The sequence below is a fragment of the Xiphias gladius genome, chromosome 2 (assembly GCF_016859285.1).
Source record: "Xiphias gladius isolate SHS-SW01 ecotype Sanya breed wild chromosome 2, ASM1685928v1, whole genome shotgun sequence".
Classification (NCBI taxonomy): domain Eukaryota; kingdom Metazoa; phylum Chordata; class Actinopteri; order Istiophoriformes; family Xiphiidae; genus Xiphias; species Xiphias gladius.
Window position 1 is genome coordinate 4,768,959 of NC_053401.1, and position 14,010 is coordinate 4,782,968.

General features: G+C 41.8%; 1 protein-coding gene across 5 annotated transcripts in view; it reads right to left on the reverse strand.

Annotated features, from left to right (window-relative positions):
- Positions 1-4,259: 4,259 nt before the first annotated feature.
- nup37 (nucleoporin 37) overlaps positions 4,260-14,010 on the reverse strand; it is a 15,821-nt gene continuing 6,070 nt past the window's right edge. For all 5 annotated transcript variants that reach the window (XM_040146430.1, XM_040146413.1, XM_040146404.1 and 2 more), the window contains exons 4-10: positions 13,361-13,433; positions 13,020-13,114; positions 5,978-6,068; positions 4,878-5,059; positions 4,749-4,799; positions 4,554-4,647; positions 4,260-4,461 (exon numbers count right to left, since the gene is read on the reverse strand). In XM_040146430.1, coding sequence (XP_040002364.1) covers positions 4,348-4,461; positions 4,554-4,647; positions 4,749-4,799; positions 4,878-5,059; positions 5,978-6,068; positions 13,020-13,114; positions 13,361-13,433 — 700 coding nt within the window. In that variant the 3' untranslated portion in view covers positions 4,260-4,347. The remainder of the gene's footprint in view (positions 4,462-4,553; positions 4,648-4,748; positions 4,800-4,877; positions 5,060-5,977; positions 6,069-13,019; positions 13,115-13,360; positions 13,434-14,010) is intronic.

Here is a 14,010-nt window from a genome sequence, read left to right on the forward strand (position 1 = left end):
TTGTAGTTTTTGTGGCGAAACTTTTCTTGACAAACGACAGCTGACAAAATTTTTGTTATGTTAAACAAATGCGATACAAGGTGGCCATCAAACCAAAATGCACATCAAAGCAAGAGCGGGGAAAGGCCGGGATGTGCTCTCCCAACTCTGGAACATCTGGAAATCCAAGCAATGCAGCCAAAACCAAAGGTGCATCTATGAAAGAATAACGTCCAGTCCATCCTATTGTTTAGTTCTGAACGCTGGTGCGAAACCAAGGCGATATGAAAAGGATTGTCTGAGAAAGCCCTGAGGCATCTTCTGGCCTACCAAGATCATAACCTTGGAGTTACACTGAAAAACCAAAAGCAAGAAAATCGTCACTGAGGTAAGGCAAAGTTGACTGCCGGCTGGGCAACGTGCTCCGACTGGACACAGATTTCATCCCAGAAGTTGTGCTGAGATGGACTCCTCCAGGCAAATAAAACCTGGAAGACAAGATTGACCTGGCGCAGAACTGGTACTGATCAGGTAGCCAAGATGAACTTAACTGGGGGTGAGGCTCAACATTTTGACAAGGATAAGGAATGATGGAGGGAGCTTACTGTAGCTTTATCTCCCACTAGGGAAAAAGGAGTAAGCAAGTAAGTAGGAGGTGTTGGTATGTGAGTTTTATTTCGCTTTGGACAAAGCCAGGCTAGCCGTTTCACCCCCTGCTTTCACTTTTTATGGTAAGCTAGGCTAAACACGTCTTTACTCCAGCTCTGCACTTAATGTAGTCATGAGATTGATATAAATCTTCTCAATTTTTAAAAGTCTTGGAAGACTAGATTAGAACAATTTCCTTTAATAAGAAAAAGTTTTGGTTTGCCAGGTTATATAAAAAAATTTTTATTAAAAAAAAAAAAAACCCCTTTGGATGGTGGCTCCTCCTCCAGAAAGACACTTTGTTCTTTAGCAAGCTCTTTAGTTTAACTCCACTGCGGATATTAAACCGGCAAGGTTAAACAAGATACAAGGTGCTAATTAGTCAGCTTTGGAGGTGTTGGTGTGTTTTTTCACATTGTATAGAGCCAAGGCAATTGTTTGTACTCCTCTAATAAAACCAACTTTTTGTTTATGCTCCTCCAGCCTGACACGTTTTAGCTAGCTTTTTATAGTTCATTAACTCCACTTCAGTTATAAATGTTAACAGGTCATTAATGTATAATCATTGGTTTGTCTTTTTTTTTTAATGTGCAGATTAAACAAATCAGATAATGCCGTGTTAAATATTCAGCTTTAGAATTGTTTGTAGATGTTGGATTATTGTTGGTTGTTTGTTGTTGGGGTTTTTTTTTTGGACAGAGCCAGCCTAGTCAGGCTTTGCCAGATCGAGAAAAGTCCCTTTGGTTGGCGTTTAAGCTCCTCCAGCAGGATGCTTTACTTTTCAGTTTCAAAGTGTTTGCAGGTATATTTTTCACTTTGGACAGAGCCAGGCTTGTCGTTATCGTGAACTAGGCTGAACACATCCTGACACCAGCTCCACATTTGGTGCATAGACAAGAGCTCAATCATCATCTTTCATTACGTTTTGGAAAAGCAAGCAAATAAGTGTATTTAATATAATGTTGAACTATTCCTAACATTTGGTGTTATTTACTGATTATGCTCCCCTGTTTATACTCCTTATACACTTAAACTAAAGAGCTAGCAAAAAAGACTATCGGGTTCACTGCAGTTATAGATGTTGGTAAGTTAATATTTTCTCATGTGTCTCCTTTTTGTTTATGTATGGGTTAAACAAACAAGACACAAGGGGTTAATTGCTATAATGGTAGGTTAGGTTGTGGTAATTTTTCATATTGGACAGAGCAGGCTAGTCCTTCCGTTAGGTTTGGCTTGGCTTAACACAATCCCTATGTCAGGTGTTTATTGCCCTCCAGTGTTACACTTGCTTTGTCTTTAGTTCATCGGGAAGACCACATTAATGGACCGTCGTTAATAAATCCTCACCGGTTTCTTCATTAATAAATGAACAAAAGGGCAGAAATTTGTAAGTCATCTGCAAAAATAAATGTTAATAAATGAACAATATAGGGTTCCTACAACACTCAGTAAAATCTGTAGTTGTAAACATGAATAAGTTGTTACATGGATCTTAGCCCAGGCGCTCTGCAGCCCTTTTACAGGAGGCAAGTGGTCAGTCAGTCAGTTGGAGGGGTACAAAGATCAAACCTGGCAAACCAGAAGTTGTTTATTAATAGTTTACAACTGATCCATATTGCTTTAGTAAATAATTTCTTGACTACAAATAAAACGGTTACTTGCAATCTATCCTTCAACTGCCACGAAGTGTTTGACGACTGCATCTACTGTTTGGATGATCAACGAACTCCACCCAAAAGTAGTGATGGAGCACTTTTCGACTCTCTTCCACTCATCAAGATCAACATAATCGCTTCATTCTGGGAAAGCATTGCAAACAAACCAGCCGTGAGATTAAATCAAACACCAGCCTCAAAGAGCTCTAATCTCTTTCTTTGTTTCCCCTCATATCATGCTCCTCATTATTTTTATTTGCTCGCTTTTTGTTGAGCCTGGGCTTATAGTTGGCAGGGCTGCAGAAGAATTATCTGAGGGGGAGATTAGGAGAAAGTTGATGAGGATTTTAAGGCGGTCTGATCTCTCTTTCATCCATTTCACAGTTTGTTATTAGTCCACACACCACCACAAGATATCAAACTGTTTGTGAAGCACAATAGCTTCATTCAGGATACATCAAAGGTAAGGTGGAGGCCTAGGGCAGTGACATGTGAGGACGTGCTTCCAGGAAAGAGGTGAGTTTTTAAGATGTCCAAGATGGATCATACGTTGTAGAAGACAAAATGGATTTAAATCTTCATGCAACTCTGCTCATTGGCCATCAGATGGTGGCCTTGAGTCACTGGGATTTGTAAAGCCAACGAGATTCGTGACGCATGTTTCAGAGGAAACTGGCTCAGTTAGCGATTCCAGTGCCCTCTATGGCTGCTTTAACACTCTTTGGAGAACATTCAGTGTGCACAGTTGAAAATGGCAGCCTCTTGCTCTGACATTGACATCTCCCGTGTTACATGCAGCTGCTCCAGCACCACTTGTACCTAAAGCACAGCAAATGTAGAGTGGAGACCACATTAGACTTGTTCAAACAAAGGAGTGGACCAGGAGAGCAGTAGCATGTTATGCTTTGTGGATGGCGGTTAATACGCCCTGTCCAAGAAATATACAAGGTTGACAAACTGGTTTGAAAGAGTGGAGGTCTCTACGGCCTGTACTCACTCCGTTCCGTCATGCAGAAACATCGTTGCACAATACAACCTAGTGTTTCAGCTGACATATACATTAATAAAGTACAATAAACGTCTCTGTTAGACGCTAAAGTATGAATGCACATTTATCCAATGCTACACCCTTGAAGATTAAGTACATCTGTGGAAACAAGTGATCAGCAGTCACCTCGAATGATTCATGATCAAGTTAATTAAATGAGTGCCCTCTGCAGCTTAGCCGGCGAAATGACTGAAAGTGGAGATGGTGGTTTCTCACACATGGCATTCCTGTGACAGTACAATGAGTCCTTGTTTTACCAGAGGGCATTACAAGTTTCTGCCAAGTAATCCCTTGACCTCCATGTTTGGTCTGCGAAGCACTGATAATTATTCACCAAGGTAATGCAAATCTCGTCCTCTCCCTGCATCCTCACCAACCACTCAGTTCGCATGGCATGGAGCTGAAGATGACCTGAAATGGCCTGAGACTCCCATGCTTCCCAAAGCTTTTCATATGATTACACTTCTTACAACCCAGCCCCCCCCCCACACACACACAGGGTTTGCCCAACAGCTGGAGCACGGCCAGACCTCCAAGCTTTTCCTCATCCTAACCTTTCTGTGGATTTTCTGTGTTCCAGCGCAGGTGGAACAGCCCTTACAAAGATATATTCTTGAAGTGATTGAGACGTCTGTCATGGATAGTGGTAAAACTGAGAAACAGTCGGAGAGAGAACACCTGTAGTATGATCATGTTGACTGGTGAAGTGGAGATTTGGCAACGAAGCCTTGACGCATTCCTTTGAACTACAGCTCTCTTGGCAGGACATAACAGACAACTGATGTAACTCACTCTTCACAGAAAAGAAAAACGAGCCCTTCGCAGAGACAAGCCCAGCCCGCTGTAGCTGACCTGAAGGGGTAGTGAGAAATAAAAAACAAAGCTCAAGCATGCAGCCAATTTCCATCAAATTCCATACAAACTCGACAGATACTCAGAAAAATATTTTATTGAGCATTTACTAGAATAGAAACAGAGGACCTAGTTATCCAAAATGGAAAGTCTCTGTACAGATGTCTACATCTCAGTCATCCAAAAGCAAAGTTTCCTGTCGCCACCAATCACACAGAGCGGAAGTGTCCGGTGCCAGCTGAGACCTGATCCTACTGTTGCTGATCCGATAATCACTGGCTGCAACGACATCAGTATGTGACATGAGACTGGAGCTGTAAAGAACATTAAAAAAAGATAATGATCTGGACTGTGAAAAGCATCTGTCTGACCTGTGGGTGGCCAAGATGGTGGATGAGTAACTGACTACTGATTTTTCCTGGACATCCAGTGGTGGCAAAGAGGTTTTCGTTGGCTCGAGACCACCTGAAGAGGAGGATAACATCCATTTGAATGTCATCGCACGTTGAATATAGAATATCAACAGTTAACAGCCTAATTAAAAAGGAATGAATCAATTTCCTTACTTGAATAATCTTGCTTTATCTATGTGGGCTGGTCTTTTTTCTTGTGGGTAACTGCGAACAATGAGCACAAGGTTGAGACATATCTCGCATCAACACACCAAGCAGCATGAATACCATACATTCCCTCACCTGGAACGAGTTATGTCCCAGATGACCCAGTCGTTGCCTGCCACAGCCCCGACTTTGATGGTGTTGGTGAGGCACCAGTCAGCCGACATGAGTGGTGACTGGCCGCAGTCCAGTGACAGAATGGCCTGCTGGGTGACCAGGTCATAGAAGCGAATTGTCCCCTTCTTCTCTGCCACCATTAACTGGGGAGGACAGACAGGTCACTTAAACCAGCATTTGCACGTATCTTTCCATCCATCTGTTTTCAATACCCGATTATTCCGTAGGGAATAGAGCCCTTCCCAGCATGTAATGGTAGAGAAATTGAAAAATCACAAACAGATTGCACTCCATCAAAGTCAGTGCTAACATTATCAGTGTTCTTCAACAGAAGTACTTGTCAGGGGGAGGAAGAGCGTCTGAGACTGCCTGCCCCCACACCTTTTCCGATTTCAGAATTAGGGGCAACTACATCCAAAAAATTCTGTCATTTTCTAACACTGACAATGCGACAATCTCGTCCTCTTCACACAGTCACTGGCCAAATGCACAGAGGTGAGAAAGAAGGCAGGGTTTGAATTGACTCTCTGAAGCGCTTTAAGCGACTGCGACACTATGAATACCATCATCATCCCTATTTAAACAATTTTTGTGTCTCAACCCTTTCTATGTGGTGGCACCCCACCTTTAAGGGTGGCCTTTCTATTTAAATGCTCAGCAGAATCTTTATTTGGCTCATTCGACCGCTCGCAAGAATATAAAGTATGTTTGATAACAATCAGGACAAATGAGATGAGCAAGGAGCATGGGAGGACAATTAAATGACGCCCACCACAAAATGTCAGGTGACATGGCTCCACAAACACCTTTCCTGTCCCAATTCTGACAAACTCAACTGCAACAGCCTAATCAACTGTCCTGTCATCTACTGGCTACTTGGCCTGAGAGAAAACAAATGCAGACACCTGTGACAAATTTAGGTTTTACAGTTCAACAAACCTCACACCTGACTATGTTATACTCATACAGTGGTGCGTGTACAGTTCATTTGTTGCATATGGACAACTAACCCAAGAGTTTGACCTCATAATGTGAGCGTATCTAAAAAAAAAAAACTCTACCTTAAAGACTTCTTCTGGGTGCCAGCACACACTAATTCCAGGAGAGCGAAGTCTGAGAGTAGTGCTTTCGTTGCCATCCAGGTCCCACACCCTGTGCAGATAGATTAAAATGAGTATTAAAATGAACAGCAATAAAATACAGCACAGTTGATGAGACAGAGCATTACCTTGTATAACTTACTTTGCTTTTATTGCTTTATTGGAACTAACCTTATATTAGCAAAATCTTAACCTTTGTAAGTAACTACTTTATTGGAAACCTAAAGTGCTGTGAGAATTCACTGCAAAAACCTTTATAGTTGTCTCATTATAGTGAAGGGGTAAGAAACAAGATTTTTTAAATCAATTCTAATTAGTAATGATATGGATACAAAAATCCAAAACAAAATCCAGTACCTCTTAATTAACAAGTAAGATAGGGTTTTATAGCAAACTTCTAAAAATAGCATCGGATTTGAGCCATCCTTAGATGCTTATGTAATAGCTTGAAAAAACAAACAAAAAAAACAAAACAAAGATCACCATCCCGAGGTTCTTTTCCATTGAAAAACAAGACATAGTTCATTGTCCAGAAAGCCTAAATGTCACACATACACAGTCTTAACCCTGATAGAGATACGGTCACACGTTTCTTCATTATCGTACGCCAACATATCCTTGAAAAAAAAAAAAAAAAAAAAAAAAGGCATGTAGTTGTTCTTTCTCCTGCTGTGTTTTCTACAGAACGCAGACTCAACTGTTCCCTACATTTGTGGCTCTATACAAGACACACGAATAAAAGGCTTTTACGGGACATAATGCGGGCATGATAGACGATATGTTTTCATCCAAGTTCATGTTTGCTCCTAATTTATCTAACTCTTGCTAGTTGTGCACAAGTGATGTACAGGGTCTTCATGATTTTCCAGGGAAAACAAGCTCTTTTCTCAAATCTGGGCCCTGAGCTGTGAGGACAGACAGACTTATGCTGGACTCCTCTTACAGGGAAAACGGCATCCTCACATTACATTGAGCTATGATAGCAGGGGCAGAGGGGGGAGGAACATCACCCTCGCCTGAGTCGGCGTTACGCTCCACTCACATTACAGCAAATGTTTCGCTGTGGGCGGCCCACTGCCATTCATTTTCTGCGGAGTACAGAGAGGGCAGCAGAACGCACGTCAGTTGAGGAAGAGCAGAGGAGAGAAGTTGAACAGCATCCTACTTTATGCAAATGAAAGAAGGAGGCATTGCAAGCAAACACTAACCAAGAGTCAAAGCTTGTGTAAGAATTATGACCAAACTTTATTAAAATAATAGCCTATTCTACAACTAAATAAGACCTATGATAGCAAAAGCAGCTGAGAAACACCACGTATGTAATGAATCACTTGGATGAAGAGAGATGCGGTTCCTGAGACCTCGATTTATGGTTAACCACATCTGAACGATCCATGAACTAGAAGAAAAGGTGGGGATGGGGGTGTAGGGGCGGGTGGTGGGAGGCTACAAGTGTTTCTGGGAATATAAAACAAACGCTTGTGAATCATGGGAAGGCGCTGACTGATGAGGTCATGCAGAAGACATCATCTAATAAAGCCCAAAAAGTACCTCCAAAGACCGTCTAAATGTCAAGTGTGTTGTTGGAGAGATTGATGTCCTCAGTGGTGCGGTGTAGGGGAGGATATGCCCCGTCTCAGATGAAGACCTCAGTAAACACTCAACTTTTCCTGCCTCGTCTCCCCTGCAGCAGGACAGAGCCCTGTCGAAACTCTGGGCTTCTTTCCTTTGCCCATGTGCAGACTCAGCCAGAGCCTCCACTGTGGAGCATGAGTGAGGCGGAGAGGGGGGAAGAAAGAAAGAAGAAGAAGAAAAAAAAAAAAAAAAAGAAAAACCCCCAGACCACACCAGGAAAACAACGACTAAACCCTATTCTTTCAGACCACTAGCCAAGCAGAGCTCAATTGCACGCTACACCACCAACGGCCAAATTGTGGTCTACCACTCTGCCCGTCAAATGGAGAGCACCGGCTCCCCAAAAAAACATAAACTTTACCGAACGAGGTGAAAGACATGAGACACGAAAACACGCGTGACCGCCTCTGATAAAACACTGTATAATTGCATAACACTACATCAAGCAATAACACTCCACGTCCATGTACAACAGAGTTGAAAAGGACATCTGAAGTCCTGTATTGTGTTATCTAAGTGAGAAAACATCGAGCCCAGAGCATTACAGTTTTTCAGTGTTTCCCATATGTGGAGGAAACGGGAAATGCCGTTAGCGCTGTGTGATCTGATTTACTGTAGAGAGCAGAGTAAATAATCGAAGGTGACTCTCTGGACGGAGAGAACTGGAAGATTCAAACAATATAATCCCATCCCAGTGCCTGGCAGGGTCGCCCTGGTTGAGGTGCACAATGTCTGCATCAGCATGTATTCTAACGGGACTTGCTCAAGATTTAATTTAGATTTGAAACACTAACATTATCCTTTGCACTTTTACTGTTGAGAGAGTTATTGAAACCATTCGATATGTTTTTTGGATGACCTGGTTTCCCTCATACACCTGGTGAATTCAGCGATCCCCTTATAATGCTTCGCAAAGATATGTATATTAGACGAAAAGTTACTCCCAACAAGGGGTACTTGTGGAACATGTGGAAAGATTGTGGATTAGCTCAACTAATTTAAAAAAATAGAAATAATGATTTGATTTGAAAAATATAACCAAATATTTCTAATACAGAGGAAAATAAGCACAAATTGGTGCGATACTGATCTTTAGTACATTTACAATAACCAGTAAGCTTCGAGCTAAGCAAGGCTGACTGACTGCGTGAAAACTAGTTAGCAAGCAAGCATAGAAGTTGAAAAAGTAAACTAAAGGTAATGGCTAAATGGTTGAAATAGATAACATTAGCTAAAAGTAATGGCTAAATGATTTAAACACATGGCTAAGAGTAACGGAGAAATGGTTGAAAGAGATAACGTGCTAAAAGTAACTGACTGACTGAAAAAGATAATGCTAGCTAAAGTAATGGTTAAATGGATGAAATAGCTAAAAGTAATGGATAAATATTTAAATTGATAGCTTAACATAATGTAAAAAAGGATAAATGGCTGAAACATCTCACTTCTGCACGCAAGTGGCAGTAGCACAAATGCAAGTTTAACCAAACCAACCTAAACGCTGACAATTCAACTGTATGAAAAAATATTGTAACAGTTGTAACCTTTTATAACTAATAGTGTTAAATAACATCTAGTTTTTGATCCATTTATAGAAACATATTTAGAGCATGGTGATGGGTGGTTTTGATGAAGGGGTACTTGAGCTCCTCTAATACGGCTGTGGTGATAGGTCATTCTAAAAAAAGGTTGGGATAGAAGATAGGTTGGAAGCATGGATGACATATCAAGCTGTTTTCCTTTACACAACAGTAAGATCAAGAGAAACAGATTATCACTGAGAACAGAACAAAATGCTTTAAACCATATACATAATGAAGCAGCTGCAGCAGGTGTGCGTTATACTGAGTTCATTGGTGAACTCAGTCAACCCCAAATCCCCTCAGGACCCTGCAGTGGGCCCCTGTGATCTCTAGGTGGCACATTTCCCCATAGACTCACTCCATCTATACTGATATCGCGAGCTGTTTAGACTACGTGGGCCAGATGTAAACTCCCCTGAGGAAGTAGAGTCTGGCTCCCCACCTAGATGCTGCAGTGTCAGGTTGCATCTTGGCGAGAGCAGAGTTCCTACAACTGCAGGGGACAGTGATGACAAAGCTAAGCAAACTTATAGTAGAGGCACGGTTGCCAAACCTAACAGAGTGATGGAGAGGTCATGAGCCTATGCATGCAGGCATACACTTCCAACCCTCCCTTTCTGCAGGACCAGTTTCTTCCTCACATATCGAGCCTCAGTTTGTGTGGGCTGACTGGAAGGTCCTCTCCTGTTAACTTGATCTATCCCTTGTTCCGCCTCTGTCTTCCTCCCGCGTCCCATATTTTCTCAACATGACAGAATTTAAATCTTTCAGCAGATGGAGCGCACTCCTGTTTTCTCTGGCTGGTCAGTGGAGGGAGGGGGAGAGGAGAGTGGACGGGAGTGGAGGAGACTCATTCTCTCTGTGTGATCTCAGACGGACTGATGTGGCAGGACAAGGGCACTGAGCAGGACTTGACTATCAACAAGCCAATAGCTGTCCAAGTGTTTTATAATGGCAAATTAACCAGTTCTGACGTCTAAGATAAACATTGAAGGGACACAAATTTAATACAGCTTTCATATTAACTATAAGCATTATTCTTATATATAAAAATATATAATATATATATATATATATATATAAATACATGTATATAAAATATATCTCTATCTCTCTATATAGATATATATAGAGACACACACACACGCACACACACACACACACACACGCACGCACAGACGCACACACACACACACACAACAAATTAAAGGAAAAACCTGAATAAATGACTGGAGAAACACAAGAAATACAGATGCTTCCACACAGGTGCACTGCGTGGTACAGTTAAGCAGCTGACATCCAATCATGCTTTGTGGCATGTATAAAAATGCTGAGCAGGTCCAGTTGATTTTGATTTTCTAGCAAGATGGCGCAGGGAAAAGATCTAAGAGTGACTTTGAAAGAGGGGTTCATTGTTGGGGCACGGATGGCAGGAGAATCAGGCACAAAAGCTCATCGGCTGACTCGTGTTTCAATAGGAACAGTGACTAAAGGGACATCTGCATGTAGATCTATAGGAAAGACTTCAGTAAACAGGCTTGGAAACTGTGGTCGATGGCGCAAATTTGATGACCGTGATGTTCGTGCATTAGTGCCGTGTGTGAGAAAAAAAAAAACAGAAGAGCAACTCTTCCTCAGGTGACTGAGACTGTCAATGCAGGACATGATCAGTGATAACGGTTCGTCGACAGTTACGCAGAGACGGACACTGGAGTAGGGTTTCTAGTGCATAAACCTCTCTTTATAGAGACAAATGCAAACTTGAGAGTTCAGTGGTGCAAAACCACAGACACTGGTCAACAGAGATGTGGAAAACACTGATATGGCCAGATGAGTCATCCTTCGGCATATTCTCCACAAGTGGGCAAGTGCATGTGTGGCGTACACCAAGAGAACGGTACAGGTCTGAAGGCTTGACCCCTACAGTGAGGGGATCCAGTGGCTCCGTCATGCCGTGGGGGGCATTTTGCTGGAATGGTTATCGGTCCACTTGTCCCCTTAGAGGGAAGGGTCAATGCAAATCAATACAAAGTTGTTCTGAGTGATCACCTGTGTCCTATGATGAAACATTTCTATCCTGATGGGAGCAGTCTCTTCCAGGATGACAATGCCGCCATCATAGGGCACGAGGGGTCACTGAATGGTTGACGAGTATGATGATGTGAATCATGTGCTTTGGACCTTTGCGTTTACCAGATCTCAACCCAACTGAACATCTATGGGAGATTTTGGACCATCGTGTTACAGCGCTCTCCACCACCATCATCAAAACACCAAACGAGGGAATATCATTTGGAAGAATGGTGTTCATCCCTTCAGTAAAGTTAGAGAGACTTGTACTGTAAGTACATTCTGTGTACTAGGGCTGGACAATAAACCAACGTATCAAATTTTAAAGACTAAAAATTCCTTACAATTGCCTTACAGAAATGTTAGCTTGTCACTCCAGTAGGGCAGCGGATCCTGCTGTCTGTGGCTACCTGGCTGTGGATGTTACAGTCATTTACGATTAGACTACTTTGGCTGCATTCAAATGATTTCAAATGAAACTGTGTGTTCTGTTCATTTTGTTTTGTTTGGTCGAACTTGATTTTTTGAAAAAGTGGCAGCCCTAAGTACATCCAATTAAATTGAAAGAAAGAGATTTAACAGTCCACGAAAGTCCATAAATTAAACGGTCATAACTTTAAAAAGAGCCAATAAACACACACAAATCATCTTTGAGAATCTATTAATTAATTTACAATCTTAGGAGATAAGAATCAAGATAATAATGTGAATTGCTCCTACCACCCCTATTAAGCCAACGTGAAAAAGGAAATGTAATTTTCAGATGCATCAAAAAAAAAAATTAGACCAAATACAGACTCCCAATGGTCTGCAACCAAATTGACCTTGCTACCACTCACATTTTCCAAACAGCCTTAATGGGTAAAAACAGTAGCACTTAAACTAGCGCAGGCACAATTAATCACTTAAATAAATGGACATAAATTCAACCATTTTGGTAATCAACTAATCTTTCCATTTTTTTAAGCAAAACCTCCAACCACTCTCTGGTTCCAGCTTCTCCAATGTGATGAATTGTTGCTCTTCTCTGTTGTATCAGTGTAAACTGACTTTCTGAGTTTCGGACTGTTGGTCAGGCAGAGCAAGCCATCGGAACATGTCACCTTGGACTCTGGGAAACTGTGATGCACACTCTCTCTATTTTCTCATATTTTTAGACCAAGCATTTGATGGAGAAAATAATCAGCAGATTCATCTATGATGAAAAATATTGTCAGTTGCAGCCCTGATATTCGCCTCACTGCAATTTTTGGTTTGAATCTAGAAGTATCTAAATTAATTTACGGAATTTATACACGTACTGTATATTAAACAATATATAAGAACAGGGCCCAGCACTGTAGCAGAGGTTTGCGTGTTGCAAGAGAACCAACCTCCTGATGTAGAGGTGGGTTGTCCCTGCAGTGACCCTGGCTACTGACACACTTTTTCCCTCCTCTAGCATTAATTGAAAAGGAAAATTTCGGGACCTTATTATAGGTCCCCCTTAGAGAGGAAAATCTTTCTGCAGCTAATTGGATTTCCATATTTAACCAATTAGCTAGAAAAGCTACAAAGCAGCTCTGTGCTTACGCACAGTCACACCGGAGCATGTTGTGCTTAGCATCAAGTTTCACTGTGGAAACACAGTCAGGACTTTCTGCACCATTAACAGAGAACAGAACTGAAAATCAGAAGCTGGGAACACACACACATAGAAACAAAATGGTTTGGACCTGCAAGTGTGGTCATCACTGACGGAAGCAATTTGTTTCCCCTCTGTGGGCTCGAACACCAAATGGTTAATGTAGCTAGTGTGGCCCTCCATCACCTAGGCAACAGCAGAGAAAAACAATATGTAAGTGAAAAAAGCAAACACATGGTCAATAAACATGATCCATAACAGTGAGTATTTTCCATCAAACTTGGGTTTTCTAAACTGACTGCAGCTCTGCTTTCTGTGTGTACGGCTACATGTCCTGTATCACTTAGTACCAAATGTCAGTGCTAAGTAGAGAAAGTTTGACGCCAACTGACAAGAGCAATTCTGGCCAATGTGGTCCAGATGTTGCACTACCTTGACTTCATGCCTATCCTGAAGATCAGAAGTCAGCAGGCGTAGCTTTCTGTCAGCTGCAGCAGTGCAAAATCTGCAAAGAGGGGGGAGGGGGAAAAGAAAGAGAAGATATAAAAACAAACAAAGAAAGAACATCAAAACAGAGTCAGACTGTACAGACCCAATGACGGACAGCATCTTGTTCTACATACATGCCTGCAACCGCCTAGACTGACAACTCTGGCTGAGTGTCAGTGTGTGTGGTAGAAACTGGGACAGTGATCAGTAGAAACACTGCCAGGGAGATTCTAATTGCAAGCTAAGATAAACACGGAGAAAAACAAGATTCCTCACGCCATTTATGTGCCTGTCTCTGTTCAAAAACCTGTGCAGAGCCAGGCAGTGGACTTTCCCCTCTAATCAGTCCTAGTATACACCAGTGCATGCAATTATTCACACAATTACACTAACTCACTTATGACAAGAAAAACACACACATATCACCAGAATAAACAGACAACGGTTCACACATTTTCAGTCGCAGGCACAGATGGATTTGGCATGATGTCACTAAAAAACACCCTTACCGTGCTTCGGGGTATTACTGCTACAGGAGATTAGATTATATTAGGACAGGCCTTCTAACCCACAAATTAGTGCTGTACTTTGGA